The sequence below is a fragment of the Biomphalaria glabrata genome, chromosome 14 (genome assembly GCF_947242115.1).
Source record: "Biomphalaria glabrata chromosome 14, xgBioGlab47.1, whole genome shotgun sequence".
NCBI classification, from domain to species: Eukaryota; Metazoa; Mollusca; class Gastropoda; family Planorbidae; genus Biomphalaria; species Biomphalaria glabrata.
This window is the reverse complement of record NC_074724.1, coordinates 30,971,854-30,996,988: the sequence shown is the minus strand read 5'-3', so window position 1 is coordinate 30,996,988 and position 25,135 is coordinate 30,971,854. Positions and strand designations below refer to the sequence as shown.

Sequence of the window (25,135 nt, the reverse complement as noted above, 5' to 3'; positions counted from 1 at the left end):
GACAGTATTATACCCTAATAAAAATGAATTTAGATGACTTTTATTAAAAATGCATAAAAATCATGCACAAATATTACAGTAAAAATAAAATAAAATGTATAACTCAATTACTTTAAAGGATATTTTCAAATATAATATTTTATGAACCTTAAAAAAAAACAGTATAACCCAATTTGGGAAAAAAAAATACAAATAAATTGAAAATGTACAATGCTGTTCATCAACAAATGTTTAAACATATTGATACAAAACATTTCTGAAAAATGACATATACAAGTATTTTGTATTATAAACCTTGAAGAAATGTATAATTTTTTCATACATCTATTAAAAATCAATGCTGAAATAGAGAAATATTTTCACAAGAATATTATCTTCTTCTTATCTTATAAAATACAGACCTTACTTTAAAAAAATAAGATGATTACGTCCTACGCGTCAAAAATTTATATATTTCCCAGGTCAAATATTTTAGTGCAAACAAACTAGATCTGTGAATTATACAAGTTTTCAATATACAGTTATCAAACTATTACTGATGTGTGATGATCAGGTTTTATATTCCATGATAAATCTAATTGAAGATTGCAAAGGTCTCCAGCATAAAGTTTTGTGCTCAGTGGTGTAGCCTCAATCTGACACCAATAGTTGAATGTCATTTTCTGCTCTCATGACTATACTCTCTGACTTTGCCACCTTGTGATTTGGATCAAGACGAATGTTGAATCTGAAAGACAAAAAAAAATACAAATAACAATAGAAGAGAGCTATTGCTAAGACCACTGTTTGATGTGTACCAAATGTTTTCAAGATGCATTCATTGTTTCTTTTCTTTTATAAACTACTGACTTTCCTTCAGCAATGAAGATGTCCTGGCCCAAACCTTAACCAGGACAGCAGGACATGTCAGTTGGCAGGGTTTGGATTCAGAACCATCTAGATGACAGTCTAAAAAAAGTGTAGCATACAGTCAGGCACCCATCCAATATCTACTACAGATCTCCAAGTAGTACCTATGTGCTATGCTGATTTTCTTATTTTCTTATTCTTAACAACCAATCATAAACAGGGGAGACTAATAAGAGATAAAGAAGAAGTATAATACCTTAATACTAATGTTTCAAAGGCCTGGGGCGGTCAAGTGGTTGAGCATATGGAAGTAATGAATTTGAGTTCTCACTCAGGGTTTTGAAGTCCATAAGTTCAAGTACCTCTTAACTCTATAGCAGCCTACAGTTGCAAAGTGACAATCATCTCATAGAAATGAGAAGAATGCCTGGGTATTATCTTTGGTGGGAACAATGTCACCCACACAGCAGTTCCCCTCTCTCCAGCATGTTTGGGATCAGGGGCATCGCAGGCTCTACCAGGGTGAAGCGCTGTGTGCTACAAGCTGCCCATAGGACACTGACTCCTGATTTTCTCAGGGTTAACTCACAAAGCCTTTCCTCTTGAGGTCTGAGTTTTCCTTCTTCTAGAGGTCTGAGTTTTCCTTCTTCTAGAGGTCTGAGTTTTCCTTCTTCTAGAGGTCTGAGTTTTCCTTCTTCTAGAGGTCTGAGTTTTCCTTCTTCTAGAGGTCTGAGTTTTCCTTCTTCTAGAGGTCTGAGTTTTCCTTCTTCTAGAGGTCTGAGTTTTCCTTCTTCTAGAGGTCTGAGTTTTCCTTCTTCTAGAGGTCTGAGTTTTCCTTCTTCTAGAGGTCTGAGTTTTCCTTCTTCTAGAGGTCTGAGTTTTCCTTCTTCTAGAGGTCTGAGTTTTCCTTCTTCTAGAGGTCTGAGTTTTCCTTCTTCTAGAGGTCTGAGTTTTCCTTCTTCTAGAGGTCTGAGTTTTCCTTCTTCTAGAGGTCTGAGTTTTCCTTCTTCTAGAGGTCTGAGTTTTCCTTCTTCTAGAGGTCTGAGTTTTCCTTCTTCTAGAGGTCTGAGTTTTCCTTCTTCTAGAGGTCTGAGTTTTCCTTCTTCTAGAGGTCTGAGTTTTCCTTCTTCTAGAGGTCTGAGTTTTCCTTCTTCTAGAGGTCTGAGTTTTCCTTCTTCTAGAGGTCTGAGTTTTCCTTCTTCTAGAGGTCTGAGTTTTCCTTCTTCTAGAGGTCTGAGTTTTCCTTCTTCTAGAGGTCTGAATTTTCCTTCTTTTAGAGGTCTGAGTTTTCCTTCTTCACCTGCCCAAAGCTTACTGGTTCAAGTGTTTAATTGCCTTTTCCCTTCCTGTGTTAGTGTCATATACCAGTTTTAGAACCCTTGCAACATTTGGTGACTAGTAGTCACTTAACTATTCCGTGCGGTCAGCACGAGATTTTGCTTGGTCAAGTAACTGACCACGAGGTGAACACCTCAGAGAGAGAAGAGTGCTATGGATATTTTTTGACAGCAGAGTTATGTATAAGTATTGAAGATATTATAATTGATTTGAATTCAGGATTTATTTCCTTGGATGTAATTTGTGTGATGGCTGAAGTCGCCAATATCTTTTGTGAATTATTTCATGCATATTTTATATGTAATAAAATCGTGTCCGCTGACCTGGAGTCTATTAATAATTCTAAATGTTTGTGGTTGGAGAGTTCAATATGTTAGTGTTCTCATGCACCTGCAAATCTAGTGCGTGTGAGAAAGTATTTAGTTAAGAACATTATAGTAATACCAGAAGAGGTATCTATAACACTCAGAGACATTCGCGTCATCACGCCTACAACAAGAACTAGGCCGTGACAGTTAGTGATAACAGTTACACCTGACCCAAGGGCAGAAGTTGGCCAGGTTGTCACAGATTGTTTGATGTGCATACAGTTGGCAGTATTTTTTTTAAAGCTAGTTGAGTGCTTATTACATTATGGCAATAGCCCTCCTCTAAATGAATAACATGGTACGGCTGAGAGGCCAAAAAGTTGAGAAATGATTTCAACTTACTTTGATAAAATCCGAGCTAGCACAATTTTTATTTCATCCATGGCAAAATTCTGACCAATGCAATTTCTGTGGGAAGAAATCATGTTCTAGACTATTAAAGAGAATAATATTTCTTTTCAATGCCAACTTTTAATCTATAATTATTAGCTTCCTAAATGATTGCCCTTGTTTCTAACATATACCAGAGAACAACTAGAGTTTTAGCATAGAGTAGAAGATGGTATTCTACCCTTGCAGAGTTTGTGTACTAAGACAGGTTCTTGTGATTTTGTTTTAAAACTACCCTACAACGGAATCAAATTCAGAGGTTTCAGGATGACGGAAGACGCGAGAGAAATGTGAGGAAAAGATGTCATTATTGTTTTGTTTTTTTATGGTTTTTTTTTATTTAAGTCCCTTTAAGTCTAGATCTATGTTAATTTATTCAGAAAAATGATGAAAGTTATGCTGGTTAAAAATGAAGAGGGAAAAGAACCATTTAGTTTTGAATGGACAAAAGGGCAATGGATAGCTTCCATTTAGAAAAGTCCTAAGAAGAAGATGCATTCTATTGTTCATATGAAACGAACACTGAGGAAATGAGGAAAGGTTTCAATGAAAAAAAAACATTGAGTGCTAACTTAAAAAACAAAAACATCAGGTTTTTTTTTTTCAGAATCGAATAACATTTCAAAAGTGTTTTTATGGAAGTATTTACAGTCAGAACTTGAAAGAAGTATCATAATTACAGACTAAGTCACCCACACTAACCAAGCCTGAATAAATATGAAACGAAAGTGTTTTAAAATACATTTCTCATAATGATATGCACCTTGCAAAAAAAATACTGTGTTCTTACCTTGGACCTGCTGAGAAAGGCACAAAGGCATACGAATTTCTATCCTTTGAGTTCTCAGGGAGGAATCTATCAGGGTCAAACCTCTGGGGAATGAGTTTGTCATGTAAAGATACTTTATGTTTTGAATGAACTTTATAATTAATGACATTCTACTATGTGCTTTGTTACTGTCACAATTTTCTTTGGGGAGTAATATTGTTTCCCAATTTACATGACATTTGTGAGCTCAGGGCGTCATGTATTATATGTTTTTATCCTTTTTACCTGTCATAAAGAGCAGTTTGACCTGGCTTAGAGTCTAAGCCACAAAAGTCAGGTGCCGGATTTAAGTATTAAGGTTACATAAGCTCAATTCTTCTTAACTATTTTAATTTAAACTCAAGAGTAATTAATGCATGTCAGATTTGTTAGTCTTGCTGTATATATGTTAACAACACTTGGCTATATCAATTCAATTATAATCATTACTTATCAAAATAAGCAGGTTGAAACTGGGTCTGCATAGCCATGTGAAACACTGCACTCATCCGTAATGTTCACAATACAAGACAATGCTAATATTTATTATCAACTTATCAGTGTTGTGCTACTCACCAGAGAATCTTCCCACACTGTCGGGTTGTGGTGACAATTGTATAATACTATGCTGACCATTGTCCCAGCAGGGGCTATCCTTCCGTCTATTTCTGTGTCCACTGTGAGTTCCCGCTGTATAAATGGGACAGGTGAGTGGAGACGCATTGCCTCCTTGATGACCATTGTCAGGTATGGAAGCCTCGGAAGATCATCCCTGGAGACATACAAGGAAATAAGTGACATGATGGTAAGTATCTGGTGGCTGAGTGTCATAGAATTAGCAACCAAGGTAAGCACCCTTATAAGAATACTAATTCTAATTTAGACCTTGTGATTTATGAGGGCAAGTGATGTGAAGCTCATCTGTTTCTATGGCCCATTGTTAATGAGGGTGTCATGTGGTGAGTACAATGACTAACCCTTTAATTCCCAAACTTATACCAGGAACTTATTATGGTTGGGTGGACTCAGGAGAGTCCTAAAGATCTAAATCCCAGATCTTCATCACAGTTCAAACTTAAGACTCCTCAGTTTGGAAGCCAAACATGCGCCCTAATTCTGATTAAGCCAGAACTTCAATTCTAGAATTCAAGACAATCTTAATTTACCCAAGCTTCTAAATGTATATGGCATTAATAAAGGGGATGTTGGAATCTCTTGCATGCAGTCTACATTATATAATAATGGTAAGTCTAGGTTTGTTCAAGTTTTTATCAATGGAAAGCTTGCCCTCTATAGATTTTCAGACCACAGAAACATTCAGTAAACATTTCAAATGATATTTATTAGTAAGGTAAAAAAAATAAAAAATTACTTGATACAGGAATATTAATATGCACTTGTATATTGTTTGGCTAAGTTAATGTAATATAAGTTATATGCACATATATATAAAAAAGAAACAACTATTGGAAACAATATTTGGAAATGTTCAAAGGCTTTATTGATATTTTATGGCTAACAACAAAACTATTTTTGGCTTCCAAATAATAAAGAATCTTTTTACATACAGAAACTGATGATCTTAACATCATCTGCCCTATAAATCTCAAGGTCTGAAAGGGGAACTTTACTTTACTTTTGACATACCTATCATTATGACATATATAATAAATAGTTCCTAATAAATTGCTGCTACAGTTCTAGATAATAAGTGACTTATTAAATGGTGTTGACTTTAAGGTCTGATGGTGAAGATTTTATACATGTTATCTAGTAGAGTATGTAAGCTACTGACACCAATGCAAGACTGAAACGCTCTACTAAATGAAAAATGGACTCTAATTGCAACAGAAGCCTGCATTCTCTACACACACCTAACCCAAATGCAGACCTTGATCCCACGCTTAGGATGACTACCTTGTCATGTGGTATGCAGAATGTGTTGTAACAGTCCCTGCCCACCACCTGCCCCCTTCTACCTGTGGGAAGATGTAATAATCTTTAATTATGAAGAAGCGTACATGGCGCCGCAATCTGGAAGCAGATGCCATGCAGATGGGCAAGAGGTGGTGATAGTTGGAGAGACTCGCCCAGAACCAAGATGCCTGGAGGAAGCTGGTTGGTGGCCTATGCCCCAGAAGGACCACAGGCAGAGATGAGATGATGAAATAATACAAAACATTGTAAAACAAACAGGAAGTCATCAGACATCCTGTATGAAAGGACTAGGCAACTGAGATGTACAGCAAGCTACTTAACCACGGCACAGACTTCAAAAGAGCCTAGGGTCCAGCAGCAATAATCTTAGTCTAGATTTTAAAAATGTCTATTTTATTATAGAAAATGTTATCATCAGAAAACAGAAAGTCTGTAAAGCCATGTGTAATGTAGTGCATACTTTAAGCAATGGTTGATACCATGAAAGTAATCATGTTTCATCACATTAACGTTTGAAACCTAAGAAAGAGGCTTTACCTTCAGAGATTTTCTAGTAATAGACACAAAATGTTTGCATTTTATGGTTTTAATAATTTGAAAGTAGTAAAAATACTAACTAAAAGTACAAGCAATAAATTAATGAAATTATTTGGAATTTCTTTCTTGGATTTTTTACTGTGTGCTTTATTCATTTTGGAGTTTTGTTCTCTTTGAATAAGGACAAATCATACCCAAATGTACTAAAATCTGTCATTGCAACTGAAGATATACTTAATGATAGATAAAACAATTTGATATCTACCACAAGATATCTGTAGAGTCTTTGGTTGCCATCAGTTCTTCAAGTTCCTCTTTGATACGTCTTTGTACATCTTCATGCTCGGCAATGGAGTACAACGCCCAAGAGATGGCGCTGGCAGTAGTGTCATGACCTAAATATTTTTTTTAAAACAATGATGAATAAAAATTCAAGAATAGAAATAGACTATTTTTAATTTATTGCAAAGTTTAATTTAGAATGATGTATCCTTTGGAAATAAAGCGTATGCACCTCTAACAAATTTTAAATATATTATCACTATTAGTTCCCCTTTCAAACCTTGCGATCTATGGGGCAGATGATGTTAAGCTCATCTGTTTCTAGAGCTGACAGTTAACAAGGTGTCACAACGACCAACTGCCTTTATTTTCCCAACATACGTCTGGGACCCCATTGATTTAAGTGGACCCAGCGTCATCCTAAAAATCATGAAGTTCAAAATCCCAGCTTCACAAGGATTCTACACGAAACCCCAAAGTTAGGAAGACTAGCAATTTACCACTAATCTTCCACCACACCCCATTATAATTAATATCTGTAAAAAAAAAAAAAAAAAAAAAAAAAAAAAGGAGTAACCTTCAAATAAGAAGGTGTCAACTTCATCTCGTATTTCAGCATCTGACAATCCTTGACCATTTTCATCTCTAGCTGTTAGCAAAATGTCCAAAAAGTCAAGACACTTACGGTTGCTTCTATTGGTATTTGGCAAGCCTTCACTTTTCTGATAGAATATAGATATCATTTCTTTAGGGCATAGAGGTATGCTTTGGTTTTGAATTAAGTGTAACAAGAGAAATGCTCGACCTATTAAGTTAAAAATAAATATATATATAATTAAAAACAAGCCAATGTTGTAACATTTTTTTCAAAGTAAAAAAAAATAAAAAATTTATAGACAAACCAGACATCTATAAGTTCTATTGGGAATAGTAAACACAATCTGCTAATTAAAAACATTCATTCCAAAAGATAAGAAGCACATAGAACTACATTTCAGATTTAGGGCAGAACACAGTTATATGCTGTTGCAATTGAAATGCTCTGGTATGCCTTAACCATGTTATATTGCCAGTTTAGAAATGCAGAGCTTGCATATTGCTTTAGAGAACTGAATACCTTGAAAAAGTGATCTTAGCCTGAATCATGAAAAGACAATAATTAATACTAATGTTTGGTTCCGCAAGGTTGTTAACGCCAGAAGTGGTAATGGTCTTAAGCCCATCATTACCTATACCTACCATTACCATTACCTAACTTCCTATGGCATGCGTCTCAAATAACCTCTGACAACCAGTCCAACTCATGGCCTTCACGTGTGGTTCAGATACTGAGCCTGGCGGAACTGTTACCACCAACAGGAGAAGGGGCAAAGGTGAGCAACTGGCGCCTAAACCAGTAAGCTTCGGGCAGGAGGGGCTCACTAGCCTTGGTTGGCTACACATCTAGGAGAAGGAAAACTCTGAATCTAATCCTCCACTGCGGCTATACCCAAATGCGGGAAAGGCTTCGGGAGACAACCCTGAGAAAAAATCAGGAGCTGGTGACCCTCAGGCAGATTGTGGCCCACCGTGCTACAGCCTGGCAGAGCCTGCAGTGCTACTGATCCCAAACTGTATCGGAAAATCCGTTCCTTTGGTCTCTTCAGCTGCGCGGAGAGGGGGGAACTGCTGTGTGGGCGACATAGTTCCGACCATAAACAATGCCAAGGCTTTCATCTCACTTGTTCGAGATTAACCATAGTCGCTCTACGACTGAAGGAGGCCAACCAATACTAATTTTTGTCACAACAACAAAAAAAAGTAATTCCTCAACATGCAGCAGTACAGACTAATAGTTGGAGTGTGTACAAGGCAAACAAAATTATGAAACATCCTGTTGAAAAAAAATTAAGTGTAATGTTAACATTTCTACAACTTACAATGGATTCCTTCCTTTTGTTAATTATGTCTTCTGCTACTCTGTGCACAAAGTCACAATGTTTTTTGAACTTCCTGCCAGAGGGGGTCAGAAAATACAACCAATCAGAGTGCAACCATGGCTGACTGAAACAGAAGTTTTGACAGATAGCTTATGAAATTTTGAAATACAATTGCGCAGTCACATTAAGTAGTGACTATTGTTTGGTATGTTTTTATAAATCTTTTTTATAAAGAAGGCACTAGCCTACATACAAGTTACAATTAGTTGGGTTTTTTAAAATTGTAATAATATCTTGCCAAAGACTATTTTAGTAAAACAAAAGTGAATGTGAAGCTGAATTTGTAGAGACAAATTTTGTGACATTATTGGTGAAAATAAGACCACTGGCAGACCACGGCTTTGTCTACAATAGATGTGGCTAAATAAACAGGTTGCAACTGGGTTTGCATGGTCATACTGCACTCATCCTTTATCTTCAGAATTAAAGACATGTCCTTAATACTATTGATGAAAATATGTTGGGTATATAAGAAATGCCATGTTCCTATTTTTTTTTATTCAGTATTTTTCTAGTCACATCAATATCTTGTACACAGCACAAAGGACAACAAAACAAAGTGACAAAGACTTCTGAGGGAGCAGTCATCATTATTGAATGTACCACAATATCTGCTACACCAGAGACAAAAGCTAATACAAGATTGATATTTTTTGGGTTACTGAATCCAGAACGAAAATGTTTACTGAGGATTAATAAAAATATTAATTTCTTTAGAAAGCGCAACAAAATCAATGTTCAAGATTCTAAAACAAATGACAATGAAACCCTCTTAAATTGCATAAAGAAAAACTGCTGTCCAGGATTTGGTTACACAAACTGTTGCAGCACCTCTATGAGAATGTCAAGGGACAGATGATAATGATCATGATAATATCAAATTTTTGAACCAAGTCAGAATTAAAACTATAAAATCTTTAAAAAATGACAAGATCACTTACAAAAATCTGGCTACCATCAATTCTGACAACTGATTTACTGCTTGGACATATGGATGTTTCTCTCTGCAATCAACAACCAAAGTATTATTTCAAATCTGAACATTCAACATGAATGTATACCATTGAACTTTTTTATTAAGAGTTTTACCCAAACTTAAAAAGGACAGGAATTATTACAATAAGTTAAGGACATAAAAAACACATCAATTTTTTTTTTTAGGCTAACAGTAGAGTAATTAGGAGTTTACTTGTAAAATATTTATCTCCCTTGGATAATTTGCTTTCTTCGTTGAATTAAAAATATACTGGCTGGATTAGCATCAGTTTCATATTAGTACAATAACATGAGATTTAAACCCTTCCCATCAGCAGGAGATTTATATGACAGAAAGCAACAAGATTTTTTTCAGAAAGAAGCTGATAAGACTTAAAAACTTGCTATACTTCTGAATCATATAATGGTTGTGATGTAAACTATGTGACTGTGGGTCTTAGATAAAACTGAGCCTGTTATGCTTATATGTTAAACTAGTTTGCAGGAATAAGTTTAAAGCCTGTTTAAATAATAATGGGCTCCATTGTCTAAATGCTCTTTGATTAAGTGAATTAGTTAATTAAATAAATTCTAAAAAATAAAAGACAGGTGAACACTGTATCTGCTGAATGTTTTGTCAGTTGAATGAATAGTAGGGTGGACCTATTGTTCTGAATGATTTGTCAGTGAACAATATGCCTGAGAATGATTTGTCATGTTCCCTTTATAAATGTAAGCACCAAGGTCTCATGAGTTGTTAAAATGTTTATTTACACATTAGTTTTGAGAAACAAAAATAAATTTCCCATAGTAGAAAAAATAGCCCAAAAAAGTTAAAAACATTCTCTTTCCTTTTATGATGCTGGAAGGAAAGGGAATAAGTATATATTTATACAAGAGTTAACGTTTGTGCTCGGAAGTTAAAACAAGAAAACATTTTTTTTATATACTTTAAAAAAACAAAGCTTTTATTGTATCAATAAATTTGGATCAGTCATGTAATTTGATTTTTAATAAATCTAAACAAACAATAAAAAAGCATTTATGAAAATAAAATTTAAAAAAAAAAGGGGGGGGGGGTGGGAACGACCTGCATTTGAACTGTGCGAATTGAAATATTTTTACCAATTGGTTTTGTTTAGTGCAATTTCATGCTTTTATGCTGTGATCCTATCACTTGTCTGGACCAGTTGGATAGGGATGTGGGGAGTGAACGACCTGAATTCATACTCGGCAGCTCAAGCCTTCTTGAACAGCTTAAGAACATGGAAGATTGTATAGTTATTTATTGTTTCTATACTCTTGTCCTTTTTTCAGTTTGGTGTTCACTAAGACTCAGAGAACAACCTATAAAATCAATTACAATTTCTTTCCATTGTTCGAGATACCAAACAAAATTAATTTATTACCAAAAGCTAATTAGCTAATTTGTTAATTTTTTTGTATTATATTTGTGTTGTCAGGTAAAAGAAATAATTGTGCAAAAAATTTCAGCTTGATCTGAGATTGGGAGACGGAGAATAACGTAAAAAGTTTTTACCAGACAGAATGAGTTGATATAAGCTTTGTTAAGATCACTTGTCCAGCCAGATATTATTATAAATAAAAGGCAGTTAACTAAAATATTAGTCACTGTAAACTGTGCATTACTTGAGCTTTACTTTAACAGCCTCTTTGAGAATGTGTTTATTGAAATAGAACTTAAGTTTTTTTCACTCTAGCTTCTGCCTATGCCAACTAAAAAAGACCAACAATCTCAATTTTGAGGAAACTTGAATGTCAAAGAAAAGTGTACAAACCCTTGGGACTGGCAATTTGTTTCATAAGACATGGCACACTTTAAAATCACATCAAGTGTAAACATTGTGATGTTGGCGAAGACTTGAAGAGGTTGCCCAGTATCTGCGCACTGTTGAAACTTCAGCTGATTTCATGATCAGGTGAATATGAAAAACAAAAATAAATTATCATTAAAAAAAAAAGATACAAAAATATATATAGATATTTTATTCTTAGAAAAAAAAATTAGAAAGGCAAAAATAAGATTGTTAAATAAGTAAATAGCATAATTTTTAAATATTAAATGTAATAATCTGATATAACATCAAACACAAATATGGCAGAATCAACTGGGAAACTGTCACATCCTGAATAAAGAGTGGGAGTGGAAGACAAAGCAGTAGGAGTTTAAGATATGATTTCTAATTTGGCTTCTCAAGCTTTAAGATGGTTAGCCATTCCCATGATTACAACACCACTGCTGCGCGTTAGTTTCAAAAATAGGGAAATCACTTCTTTATCTGCCCTTTCTCAAATGACTTGACTTGTAAGCTTCAGACGCTCTTTCAGAAATAGTTACATGAATACATCCTAGCCCTAAACTCTTACAGGAGGGCAGCAAATGACAGCAGATGGGATTCAAGCCTGGGACCATCACAATGACAGTCAGATACACAAACTATATGGCCAGACAGACATCCATTACCTGTCTGCCAAGAAATGTAACACTTGAAACTTGTGAATACATTTTTGAAACATTAAAGACACTGTCCTTTAACCCTACCACAAACTAGCATCTTCTCAAATATAAGTTACACATACAGTTAAAAGAGAGAATAACATAAACACTGTAACTCAATGCACAAGTGACAATTACCAGCAACTGATCAGCACTCCTATTTTTCAACTCCACATAGTTTTTGAGAATCTCAAAATGAAATGCAGGAGTCAGAAGTCGCCTGTTTCTTGCCCATTTCTCTCCTCTACTGGTCAGAAGCCCATCCCCAATCCAAGGCCGAATAAAATTATACACACGTGTGCTTTTAGGTTCTGGAAAAAAATACTAACAAATAGATATAGTGTAAGATAGCAGTTGAATGATTCAAAGACGATAACAACCGTAAAAAATGCAATACATTTTTATAAAGGTTTGTCTTTTAATGCTTCTGATTAAAACAAAGAACGAGACCAAAAAATAAAGATTTATTCAGCATGTCACAAAGTCAATAAGAGTTTTTGTTTTTTTTTCATTTAAGACCTCTCACAGAAACAAGTTTTCTTTTTGTTAATCCATAGATTAAAACCCTGGAAAAATACAGAGGGAAAAATGAATTTGGGTAAGAAAGAGATCTGATTTATCTGCTGATAAGTTAATCTTTACTTTAAGATTGTACAGAATAAAGAAGCACAGTTGATCACAGGATGATTGCCAATATGTATGTATAAGTATGTGATTTGGACTGTTGTCCTGATGCTTTCAAGTTCAAATCTTTCCTGAAGTTATCCCATGCTGTCCTGCAAGACACGGTAGATAACAATCTTCATTTCCAAAGGCCTCAATAACAGTCAGGTCATTGAGAACAGTCACAAAACAAGTCACAAAACAAGTCATGAGTTCAGAGAGTAAAATTAAGCGAATCCACTTAAAAAGAGAAACACTGAAAAGCAATCCATTTCTTACAAGCTTACAACAACAAGTTGTAAAAAAAAATGTTAGGTGCAAGCTGTGAATGTGATGTTGGAAAGTGGTTTTGTTGGAGACTTTATTTTATAAATAAAGTAATTTATTTAAAAGAGACTCTTTATAGTAGTTCAATTGCGTATGTGACATGATCACTGAAAAGCTGGTTGGACTCAGAGAAGTCTTAATTACCAAAATTCAAATTTGAAACATTCCATACAGTGGCCCAGTGGTCATTCTGCCTCCTGCAGACACACAATCCACTTTCCCTGGTGTTACAAGCTGTGACTCTTCATAGCCATGAGCCACAAGACTCTTTTGTAAGCCCTCAACCCCCTTGATGACAAAAGTGATCATCATTGAACCACGATGGATGAACTATATATTTTCTCATAAAAATATTTCTAACAAATTAAACACCCTTTTGTCTTATTAATAAAAAGTAATGGAAAAAAAACTGACTATAAAAAAAAGTTTAAATAACAGATTACTGCTTAATCCATTCTATAATTTCTTTTAAAATCTTTTTATTAGATGTATTTAAAAAAAATAAACTTCAATAAATGTCAAGAATTAGAGAAAAGCTTAGATTTACCTGAAGACTTGAGAATCACCTTGACTGTGTCTGGATGACTAACAATAAGCATGGGAGTTTGAAGCATCCATACAACAGAGCATCTTGGATGTCTGCCTGTCATGTCCCTTTGAAAGGCCAAACCTCGTTCATCTGGGCCTGGATACTGAGGAAATTGTCACTTGTGTTCATTGACTTCCTAAACTTTAAATTCTTTACGAGGGATTTCACATTATCATTCTCAAAGTCCTGGATACTGAAGCGACTATTATTACAAAGACAATGAAATTTTTCCCATTATGAATAAGGAGGCACGAAGTGAGGGTACCGGGTTCGAATCCTGGTGAAGACTGGGATATTTAACTTCAGGATCTTTGGGTGTCTTTGAGTCCTCCCAGATCTAATGGGTACCTGACATTAGTTGGGGAAAAGTAAAGCCAATTGGATGTTGTGCTGGTCACATGACAACGTATTAACTGTGAGCCACAGAAGCAGATGACCTTTACATCATCTCCCCTAAAGATTACAAGGCCTGAAAGGTGAACCTTTATTATCTGTAATGTATTACATTTAACTTTTTTTTCTTTTTATTATGAATAAGAGAAATTAATTCAAATGTGGTGGATGAACATTGCCATTGGTTCATTCTTTTTATACCATACTTTGTACAATGTTTGTTTTTCTCTTAGCATTGTACTTTATCTTCCTAGTCACAATGAAAGAAAAAGTTCTGGTATGAATTTGTCCCAGTATACAGAATTGCTTTAAGTATATGATGGATAAAGACTAAATCACTAAGTACATAAGACATAAAAAAAAGAATGTGATTCAGTTGCCTTCACAGACCTTGTGATCTATAAGGCAGTTGATGTAAAGGTCATCTGTTTCTGTGGCAGTCTGTTAGTGAGGATGTCACAATGACTGAACACCTTTACGCTTAGCCATCCAATGTCAGGTACCTATTAGGGCTGTGTGGACTCAGAGGTGCCCTAAAGATCCCAAAATTAAAAAATCCCACTCATCTCCAGGATTTGAATTTGGAAACCCAGAGGCTTTACCGCTCAGCCACCACATCTGTCTTTACATACTACAAAACAAAAATTAGAGTGCAAATAGGTGTCATAAGCCACCTATGTCAAGACAATAATGCAGTTCTTGTGTCCCTGATTGCCAAAAATGTTGCCAAAGTGAAATGTTGAATGAACCTAATGAACCAACAAAACAAACAACAAAACATAAATAACATAAACACAATGGTTGAGAAAAAAAAGCAACATAAACACAATAACTGAGAATGAAAACAACAACAACACACCAACCTTAAATAAAATTGAGACAAACTATAGACTGCATTAAAACTAGAAATAAACATAATTATAACAGTAACCCCTAAATATTTTTTTCTAAGTATAGAACCTGAAGATAGAGTAGAATATAATATTTATTCCATTCTAAAATTAATCCTATCTTAAGCATATCAACTTGACCACAGTTAAGTTATTTGAGATATGTGAAGATTTGTTCAGTCCACAACTAGATCTCTGTCTAACATCTAAATAACACTCTAAAACACAACAGATAGCTGCAGTGATAATTGTGGATATGACACTCCCTTTTTTCTATTTAAGCTATTAGCTTTAAAAAGCTACTAGGTCGACCATTAATTAATTAGTTTGTTGAATGCTTCTGGAATAGAATTCAAAAAGCTGTGACAACACTGCGATGAATATTACCAGTACATGTAATTATAATAATAGCAAGGGCAGACTGGCTTTAAGGGCCAAGGCCAATAGGGCCGGTACTCAATTGGGCAGGTAGGGCCACCTAAAGGGCCTCATGAATGCCACTATAGAAAGTATTAAACTGTTAGGGGTCCTCTAAGCATAGTGTTTAAAAAAAAAATCTTTAACAGACTCTACAATGTAATGCTAATTTAATCTAAATTTTCAGAAATAAAATAATTGCCCTAGCTTTCATCCTTAAAGGGCCTACACACAAAGTTATTAAAAAGCAGCATAAGGCCTATATTTCTTATACACTGTATATATGCGTAAAGTCATCGATACATTATAAAACTTAACAAAATGATTTTCAGGACAGGTTGAACTAGAAATGGATGCCCATCATATTATATACAAGGTATGGGCGGAATGGTATAAAAATGCCGGGGCCGATTTTGACACCCAGTTTGCCCCTGAATAATAGTCTAACATAAAATGCATGTTGCATCAGATATTTGCATAAACCAAAAGACACTTACCTCAAACAGGTGACCAACAAAAAAATTGGAAGGGTTTTGTGGAAACTGCTTGAAGTAACTGTTTCTTTTAATAAGACTCTTGAATGCAATCACCAATTTTATAGTAAGATAGGTAAGAGCCCCCAGGAACACCACTCCAACTAAATAAACTGATGCAGCCATTCTGAGTATAATCACCTGGTTTACCAGAACTTTGATGTGATACTAGTTAAAATGAAACAAAAAACATTTTAAAACAATGGCAGTGGTGACCAACATTTTTTTTGGCTTGAGGCCATTTAAATTTACCACCCGTCATGAGTGCGTCACTAAAATAAAATCATCAAGTACAATGGAACAGAGATACTACAATTCAATTAATTACATGCAGCAGCAGTACTTTTAAGAGGTCAGATAGTACTGTGTCACAGGTCTTAGGTCGAAAGATATTATTTTAAAAACAAAAATACAGATATAGTCAAAAATATTAGACTACATGAATAATTAGTAAGTTCAGCCGCTATTTAGGTCATGATTAGGTTTGAAATTGTAGCTTTGGCCTAATCACCTCTACCACCGTTTACACAGGAGAGCCACATTCAGGCTGAAGAGTTTATAATAATTATATTATCATAATATATAATAATAGATCTAAATACATTCTAGTGATTCTACTTCTAAATTTCTAGTCTTGATGATGTATCATGTACTAGACTACTGACTGAGTCTTACATATTACATGATGATGATGCATGCTGGAATGATTGTCGTTCGGTCGTTTCAATCAGTCAATCACTCTCAATGGTCCCTGGTTCATACCCTATTGCTGTTATTCTGAGTATAGCGAGTGTCATCCCCATCTCAAGTAAGTCACTGTAAGTTAAGTCGATAATCATAAGTCAGTTAAGATTAAGAGGTTGGAACTTGGACTAGATCTAGATCTAAAGACTAAATGATCATATCATAAATCTAATCTATCTACTAATCTAGGAAGTAGGCCTATACTTACTAATACTCCGTAATACTATCTAGAAATCTATAGTCTAGATTACCTTCAACTCTGAAGGAACATCAGAAACATGTTAATTGTATTTTTATATATAGACCTAGATCAATATTATTCTAGGTATCGACAGATCTATTCTAACATATTAGATCTACTAACATAGGACTAGATGTACACTCGGTTACAGATACCAACTTTTTGGAAAATGTTTATTTTGGTTTCAATCAAGGGAAGCTACTGGGAAATCTTTTTTTTTTTCAACTGTTTACAATTACATGGATGGAAGAATGAAAAAAAAAAAAAAAAAAACAAGATAAACTCAACTGGCAATGGTGAGGACAAAGCTATAGCACAGTGATGCCCAAAATACGGCCCGCGGGCCAGATCCGGCCCGCGACAAGGTTCCATCAGGCCCGGCGAAACGTCGGCACAAAGTGTAGAAATCTCCCTTCCAAAAAAAAAAGGTTGAAAAAATGTATCTTTACCTACGATTAGGCCCTCACTTTTTCTCCGATGGTATTTTGATCTTTAACATTTGTGTATTTTTGCATTGGAACTCTGAATGTAGAATCTACCAGGAAAAGTGAACCTATCTTAAGTTTTTTTTTTGTTGAACATGATAATAAGCCGATATATATATATATTGTATAAAGAAAGTGTCTGGCTGCTTAATAAAACGACAACATAAAAACGACACAATAATAAAATATATTTGGCGGCAGTATTGGTTTGAGTCGCAAATAAAAGATTGTTTAACTACGTCTAGAGATTGGAGGATCCATGTGAATATTGACCAAAAAGAGACCAACATATTTAGTCGGTTGTAACGCTATCTTCACTGTTGCTCACATTTGAAGTAGAGAAACGAAGCTGTTTTCTAACGCGTAAAAAAAAATATGTCAAATTACCTTTTAATTAAGTATTAAATTCACAATTTGTACCAAAATAGTTTCAGAACAATTTCATTTCGTTTTTTTTGAAACTTTTCGGTCATGTGGCCCGCGAGACGTGTATCGGAAATTAAAACGGCCCGCGGGTCGAATTAGGTTGGGCATCACTGCTATAGCATATATTGTATAGTTTCCATAAAGGGCTTTAAAAGGAAAGAAGGGGAATAAGCCATCACTGATCAAATGGATAAAACATAATGCTACTATAGAGTATAAAGAGAGAGTATAAAGGCTACAGTTTCAATTAGAATAATAGAGAAACGGACACCATCCAGTGGCGTAGCAATGTAGGCAACATATGGGCCCGGGTTAAAAAATATGATGGTAGGCTCCCTCCCCTAAGGCCCTACATTGAGTATAATAAAAACATATGTAGGCCTAGCTATCAAGTATGCATCAGCACATTACTCGGAAGGCATTCTTATGTCGGTACTACCTTTTAGAAGTAATGGAGTTATTTCATTCCATTTACTTATTAGTCAGCGTGGTTTGGCAGAAATCGGTCTCAATGTTTATCAACGCGTTTTTAGCCTACATTCCTTTGTTTAATTGCTTTTTTTTTCAATATCCATGTTAGATATTTAATAACACTAAGTAAATTATATAAGAATTTGATAGATTTCAAGAGCCATTGTGGGTCCCTATTGCTCATGAGACATGAGCCCAGGTTCATTGATCCCTTTCGCGCCATGGATGCCACGACACTGCTACCATCCATCAATCCCTGTACACACACGCACAAACACACACACACACACACAAGGTCCTATCATACTGCTCTAATCATCGTGACATTACTTTACTGACAGAAAAATCCTTGCTAGAATGCTCCTTGACCGACTGACCAGCTCCATAGTAGGCAATGTGTGCTCTCAAAAAGTCAATCTGGTTTTGCTGGTTGATAGAATTAATTTGGAAGTTATTTTTGTTTTAGAGGCCTACATAGTAGAAAATAATACGTACAGGGGACAGAGTCTGTTGTTATTTTTTTTTTGTTTTTTTTTTTTTTGTTGTTTTGGTTTTTACACTGCCTTCATCGATCTCAACTAAGCTTTTGACACAGTGAGTCTTGATGACTTGTGGATTTGATCTCGGCCCTCCAAGAGTTATCACTCTTCTTATACAACAGCTCGAGGCTCAAAAAGAACCTATCAGGAAGGCATACAATGGTGACCTGCTAGCTCATTTCTCTAGAACAGCATTTTTCTGGACCTGGAGTGTCTTTAAATTGAGTGATTTTACCATTGCTGTTACTCTAATTGAACCCAGGATTCTAAAAAGCAAACGCATTTAATTTTTAAAATACTTAGAGCCTTCACGCTAGAGGCCTACCTAAGATAAATGATGCCTAGTTTGGAAGCTCATTTTTGATGCCCTCAAAAAAAAGTCTATTCAAGTCTAATTTAACTAGGTCAATATTCTAATAGGGATGCAAATACATTTGTTGTCCCTTTAAGTGTGACCTTCTTTGCAGATCCCTCCTTTGCAGTGGCGCGCGCCCCAAAGTTTCCTTGTTTGTTTATTGTTAAGCAGTAGGCCTACTAGAAATCAATTTTAGAAAAAAATGTATAGATACTAGAAAGAAATCGTATTTTTTTTTGTGACTGGCGGTAACAAACAAACGATGTTTTATGGAGATTTACACCATCTCTTTTGAATCAAGGATTTCCTAAGCTAAGAGGCTGGAGACTGGGCTGATGAATGATAACCACAAAACTCATATCCAGTTTAAAAATGTCATACATACTTCGCGAAAAGGTTTGAGGCCCCTCACCACCTGATTCCAAGTGGACCTGCATTGCCCACAATATGCTAGGTATATTACGTAGGGTATATAAGCCTAGAGGCTGAAGACTGGGCTGATGAATAGCCATAAGGAATTACTATAAACATATCCAGTTTAAAAATTTCATATATACTTCGCGAAAAGGTTTGAGGCCCCTAACCACCTGATTCCCAGTGGACCTGCATTGCCCACAATATTGCTAGGCATAATACGTAGGGCTGGGTTTAGACTTGATAAGGCCCTAAGCTATCTGAGATATGGGCCCCAGTATAATCAGTTCTCTTTTCAAAATAATTGAAACTATCCTTGGAACTATGGGGGGGGGGGACAAGCAATTGTGGGGGGGGGGGGCTAAGATATAGCCTATTTGTTGCCTGTAGGTAAATCCAGAAACGTAGATACAGTTTTGATACACTTTATTTCAAGTGTATATAATTAGAATAGGTTAAATTATATAGATCTATACACGACTCTTAGATGCACTGAGATAGCCTTTTAAAAAATCGTATTTAAATAGGCATTTCAGACATTCGTTTATTTAATTTCAACGCTAAATCTATAATTGAAACACTTGCTAGATCTATAATTGAAACACTTGCTAGATCCATAATTGAAACACTTGCTAGATCTATAATTGAAACACTTGCTAGATCCATAATTGAAACACTTGCTAGATCTCTAATTAAAACACTTGCTAGATCTCTAATTGAAACACTTGCTAGATCCATAATTGAAACACTTGCTAGATCTATAATTGAAACACTTGCTAGATCCATAATTGAAACACTTGCTAGATCTCTAATTGAAACACTTGCTAGATCTCTAATTGAAACACTTGTTAGATCTCTAATTGAAACACTTGCTAGATCTCTAATTGAAACACTTGCTAGATCTCTAATTGAAACACTAACCTGCTGCGGTGTTTTTTATTTCCTTTAGTGTCAGGGTGTGTTACGGTATCCTACGTATGAATAGATTGTTTTAATTTGAAGCTCTAGAAGCTGTTATGTTACACTTTGGAGACTTTGGTCCATTTACAGATTAGATAGCAGTGGGCTAACTAGTGGTAAAATATATGTGCATCCACCCCTTTTGATAGGGCAAGATTTGTGAACAATAACATTGTCAACACACGCTAGTTAAAGAAATAATGGAGATTTTAAGGCCACATTCTCATATGCTTTTATCAACAGCAGAGGAGAGGCGGCCTTAGGGGTGGCGAGTGAGGCGACAGCCCAAGGCCACGCTTTCTAGGGGGGCCCAGCGATAAAGAGCGTCTTTAATTGTCACTGTCAGCCCATCGTGTCCCTGATATGACACTCGCCCAGGGCCCCACTTACCTTAAGGCCGCCTCTGCATTCAGTGTCTTAACCTGAATATTGTTTTAACTGTTCAATCGATTAATTAAGAGGTCATAACGTGGCTACTTGTGGTGTGGGATGGGCTCTGGACTTTCTTACCAAGAGTCCCAAGTTCGAACTTTGCCCATTTCATCCCCGTGTCACCCTGCGCAACTCTCCATTCTAACCCGTTGTCTTTGATTTGAATTAAGATAGAGTGTAGTAGGCTATTTTACGTGACCAGATTCGACCTGCATATTGTGCCGCAAGGTATGCAGACAAATCCCTTGTCTGCCAGGGTTTTATTTAATCATTTCTTTGTCTGAGTCTTTCTTTGAATCTTGAAAGTGTGTCCTGAGACCAAAGTGAAAGCTCTTCAGGTGTCTCGTTTAGAGGACGTCTTCTGTCAGCTGCTTTCCCGTATGCCGTATGAATTGATCTTTACAGACAGCGCTTGCGGATAAGAGGGGGTGGGTCTCCGTTAGGCCGTTCTGTATAAAATGATGCTGTTATCCCTCGGAAAGGTGTCCAATGGACCTCATTCACCAATCGTAAACAAACAACATTTAGCCACGTGCTGCTCTATCTCTTCTATATAATTTACGATCTCATGTTTAATTCATGATGGTTGTCACGTGACAGTTTATTTCGTTGTTTTATCAATAAGATCACGTGACTAAATGTTGTTTGTTTACGATTGGTGAATGAGGTCCATTCAGCGCAGTGGTCAAGCAATAAGTAGCACCTCTATACTATACAGTTCTCCATACAAAAGTCTATTAAACAGGTATTTCAGCGTTTCTCAAACTGTAGGCCTACCGACATTTCTATTAATAGGCCTATGTATAAATTTGACCTCGTTCCACTAATTTATCTTATGGAATTTATTAGCCTTTTATATTTAAAACTTAATAATGTGCTTGAAATATTAAATATGCACCAATAAAAGTACATGTCTATGCACCAAACATCTATTATTACAAAGACAAGGCGTGTTGATATAAATAGAAATGAAACTTTACAATATAAATGCGCTTTACATACAGAGCAGCTATTGCGGCACATTTTTTTTAAAACTTTGTCTTGACCTTTGAATAGGTTAGTTAACATGTTATATTCCTTGACTAAGTCAGGCTGACCAGACGTCTATCTAGCTTGTGGATATATCTCCAGATGTAGAGGTGAACAACTCCCACCCCCTTTTATTTGTTTAGTCCATCACATTGAGTTCATTGATAGACAGGTGACCACAAATTAAATGCGATGGACGTGGGCTTAATGCCAGCATATTGACACTTTCTAGAAGTCACACCGTACAAGGAAACTACATGTTTAGGCCCACTACATCTATCTGACCAGCCTGTTAAAACAGTGGGACACAGTCTATTTACGTTTTAGGGAGAATGTTAATGTTTTTGTTTCTTCTAGAGTTTGTTTTCCTAATGCTCTTAGATCTATATAACTCTAGACCTATATTTCAATAATCTGCCTACAGACTACAATTAAATCTATGCTTCGGCATCATCTAAGGTTGAAGCTATAAATAGGTGTACTTGATATTCCCGCTGCTAATAAAATATCGTTTGCCGCAAATGAATAAATGTAAACCACTAAATATTGACCTACTACACTTCAGGTTTTAACTGTAAGCAAACAGCCACTAACAAGCCCTAGAAGCCAGGACCAGAGACGGTCCGAGGTAACATTTAAAAAACAAGTTTGATGACCGGTTGATGGTGTGAAATACGAGAATACATGCATCTACCCACTATACAACCCTTATTGTACTTTACATTTGAGAGATTTACACTATACAACTCAGATTTCCCTTTACCTTTGAGAGATTTACATTAGTTTAATATATATATATAGTTCGTCCATCGTGGTTCGATGATGACCACTTTGTCATCCAGGGGGGCTGAGTGCTTTGCGCTGGGGTTTTATGTCTCCCAATGTGGCTGGTGAGACTTATGTATAGCCCGGAATGTTCGGCTGCTCACTGGGCAGGTTATTCCAGCTGGAGCTAGTGTCGTTTTTGTTTAAATCTTTGTAAACACTTTATTTATTAACTAATGGATTTGTTCTAATCTTGTGATTCTAAAAAACATCGCAAAGGTCTTACACAGTGGCGTCACTGGGGGGTGCGGTCGCACCGGGTGACACCCGTTAGTGGGGTTACACCTGAATGGAAAAAAATTAATATTGCCAAGAACTAGAAACGGCCGAATGGAAAAAAAACTATATTACTCAATTTTAAGACACATTAAATTATTAATTATGTGACGTCGTTTTATCGTCAAGTAGAACTTTACTACGTTAGCAGCAAGATCGATTCAAAAGGTTCTTTTAAAGAAAACATATTAATGCCTCTTCAACAACGTGATTCTAGAGACTATCCCGTTTTTTACGGCAGTACAAACCAATGTCTCTCGACTAACATCGTAATATTGACTGTTTTTTTTTTGCGTGAACAGAACAAGCCCACTACAAGACGCCTTTCTAAAGATGAAGATGATTAGAGGACAACAAGCCCATTACAAACTCGCATGAACTACTGCAGCTTTTTTCAAGCTGTGATACTGAAGGGCACTCCTTGGGAAGGGGGACGACGTTTTCTCATGAGGGTGCGACGCCTTGACCAATAGAGAGAGGGTCATGCAATTGAATTTATTTTACACGCATAATATTAAAAAGTTGTCTATTCATTGTAGTTATCATTCAAATTTTGAATATAAACCCAGTGAAATGGCATTATCAAAGTTATAAAAAGTTAAAATATTGCAAGATAAAGACTTCGTATCTTCTACTAATAATAATGTTTTAAAATGCTTACCGTTTTTGTGTGAGGTGTCTACAAAAATATCGATTAAAAACTTTTTGACGAGATGCTTTTTAAATGGTCAGAATGGTCACAATTCTCTTATCAGAATGGTCACAATTCTCTCAAGTGTTTAACATCATTATGTTGACGACCATCGCGCGACATAAACTAAAAAGTTGACGGTAAGGCTTCTTACTGAACTTGAAGATGATCTTAAGACATACGTGCGTTATATGTACCTCGAACATCGCCCGTATAATAGTATTGGCCAATGCTGCCCCCTTCTTTAATAGACTTAATTTTAGCAACGTTTTAAAAACTAGTATTAATAATAATGTGCTCAGATTCCAAGAAAATATTTCTTTATCGGAACGTCCCACTCCGCAATCATTTAACATTCACAAGGGCTCTACGGAAGAAAAATACTTTAGAAGACGACACAAACCTAGAACGAAGGAAAACGCTTGGAGGAGCTAACTGTGCTTCAACAGAGACACATTGCTGGATGGATAAGGAACCTGATGCCTCTCTAATACTATCTCCAGAAAGAACGTTTTCGTTTATATAATTATGTACATAGCACTATTTCTGAAAACAAAAAGTTTAGTGGGCGGGGACGCCAACGGTAAAAGTTTGAAAAACACTACCTCGAATGTCACTCACACTTCACATACGGCCCGTTGACCTCTTCTTGATTGAATTTTATTTGACCTGCAAACTTCTTTCTAGTTCTAGTAGAAATTGTACATGATAGACTTAAGGAAAAGGAGTTTCTAAAGCACAGAAATGCTGTAAAATGTTTGGTGCCCGGGGCTTCGCCCCGGACCTCGATATGTGATCTTTAAGCGCTCACCGAGACAAATAGATGACTAAGGCAGCGGCGAACTTACAATTATCACCTTCAGATGGTAGTAAAAGTTTGAATAAAAAGCAAAATATTTTATTGTTTCATCTAAAATCCTAACAAAGGAAACATGAATTTCTACAGGGAAAAGTTGATAACGGAGATGGGGGTGGGGGTGACACCCAGAACTAACCGAATCGGTTGACACCGACCCTAGTGACGCCACTGGTCTTACAATAAACATTACTTCATGAAAGAATTTTGTTTTTCCAGCTTCGTAGAGAATTTAACAAACGAATTTTACTAGGGCCAAAAAAAAAAAAGAAATTCTTGGAAACACTAACAACTAAAACATTTGGCAGAAAATCACAAAATATTGAAGCCATTGCTTCACACTGAATTCCAGCACAGTTCTCAAGACAGAGATATTTTTGATTACACTAAGTTCCAACACAGGATGGCTGCCTGGTAGTACGGTTTGTGCGCTGGACTGTCGTTCGGATTTATCGACGGTCGAGGGTTCAAACCCTGCCCGCTCCCATCCCCCGTCGTCCTGCGGGAGGTTTGGACTAGGAAGTAAACTATCTTCAACTCTTAAGGAACATCCGAAACATGTAAAACATTTTACAAAAACAGTTCTCAAGACAGAGA

The 25,135-nt window shown here is 35.9% G+C and overlaps 1 protein-coding gene across 2 annotated transcripts; it reads right to left on the bottom strand.

The window, feature by feature from the left end:
- Nucleotides 1–207: 207 nt before the first annotated feature.
- On the bottom strand, nucleotides 208–20,544 carry LOC106069527 (ultra-long-chain fatty acid omega-hydroxylase-like). Of its 2 annotated transcripts, none has more exons than XM_056010811.1 (13): nucleotides 20,391–20,544; nucleotides 15,759–15,962; nucleotides 13,520–13,664; nucleotides 12,121–12,293; nucleotides 11,264–11,388; nucleotides 9,431–9,493; nucleotides 8,430–8,553; nucleotides 7,088–7,232; nucleotides 6,494–6,623; nucleotides 4,330–4,525; nucleotides 3,736–3,818; nucleotides 2,898–2,963; nucleotides 208–727 (listed from the first exon to the last, which is right to left on the bottom strand). In XM_056010811.1, the coding sequence occupies exons 2-13, from the start codon at nucleotides 15,918–15,920 to the stop codon at nucleotides 631–633; spliced, it is 1,509 nt and encodes a 502-aa protein (XP_055866786.1). In that variant the 5' UTR covers nucleotides 15,921–15,962; nucleotides 20,391–20,544; the 3' UTR covers nucleotides 208–630. The 2 variants fall into 2 exon arrangements, with proteins under 2 accessions (XP_055866786.1, XP_055866787.1); XM_056010812.1 differs by lacking the exon at nucleotides 20,391–20,544 and adding an exon at nucleotides 16,790–16,942.
- Nucleotides 20,545–25,135: the final 4,591 nt, after the last annotated feature.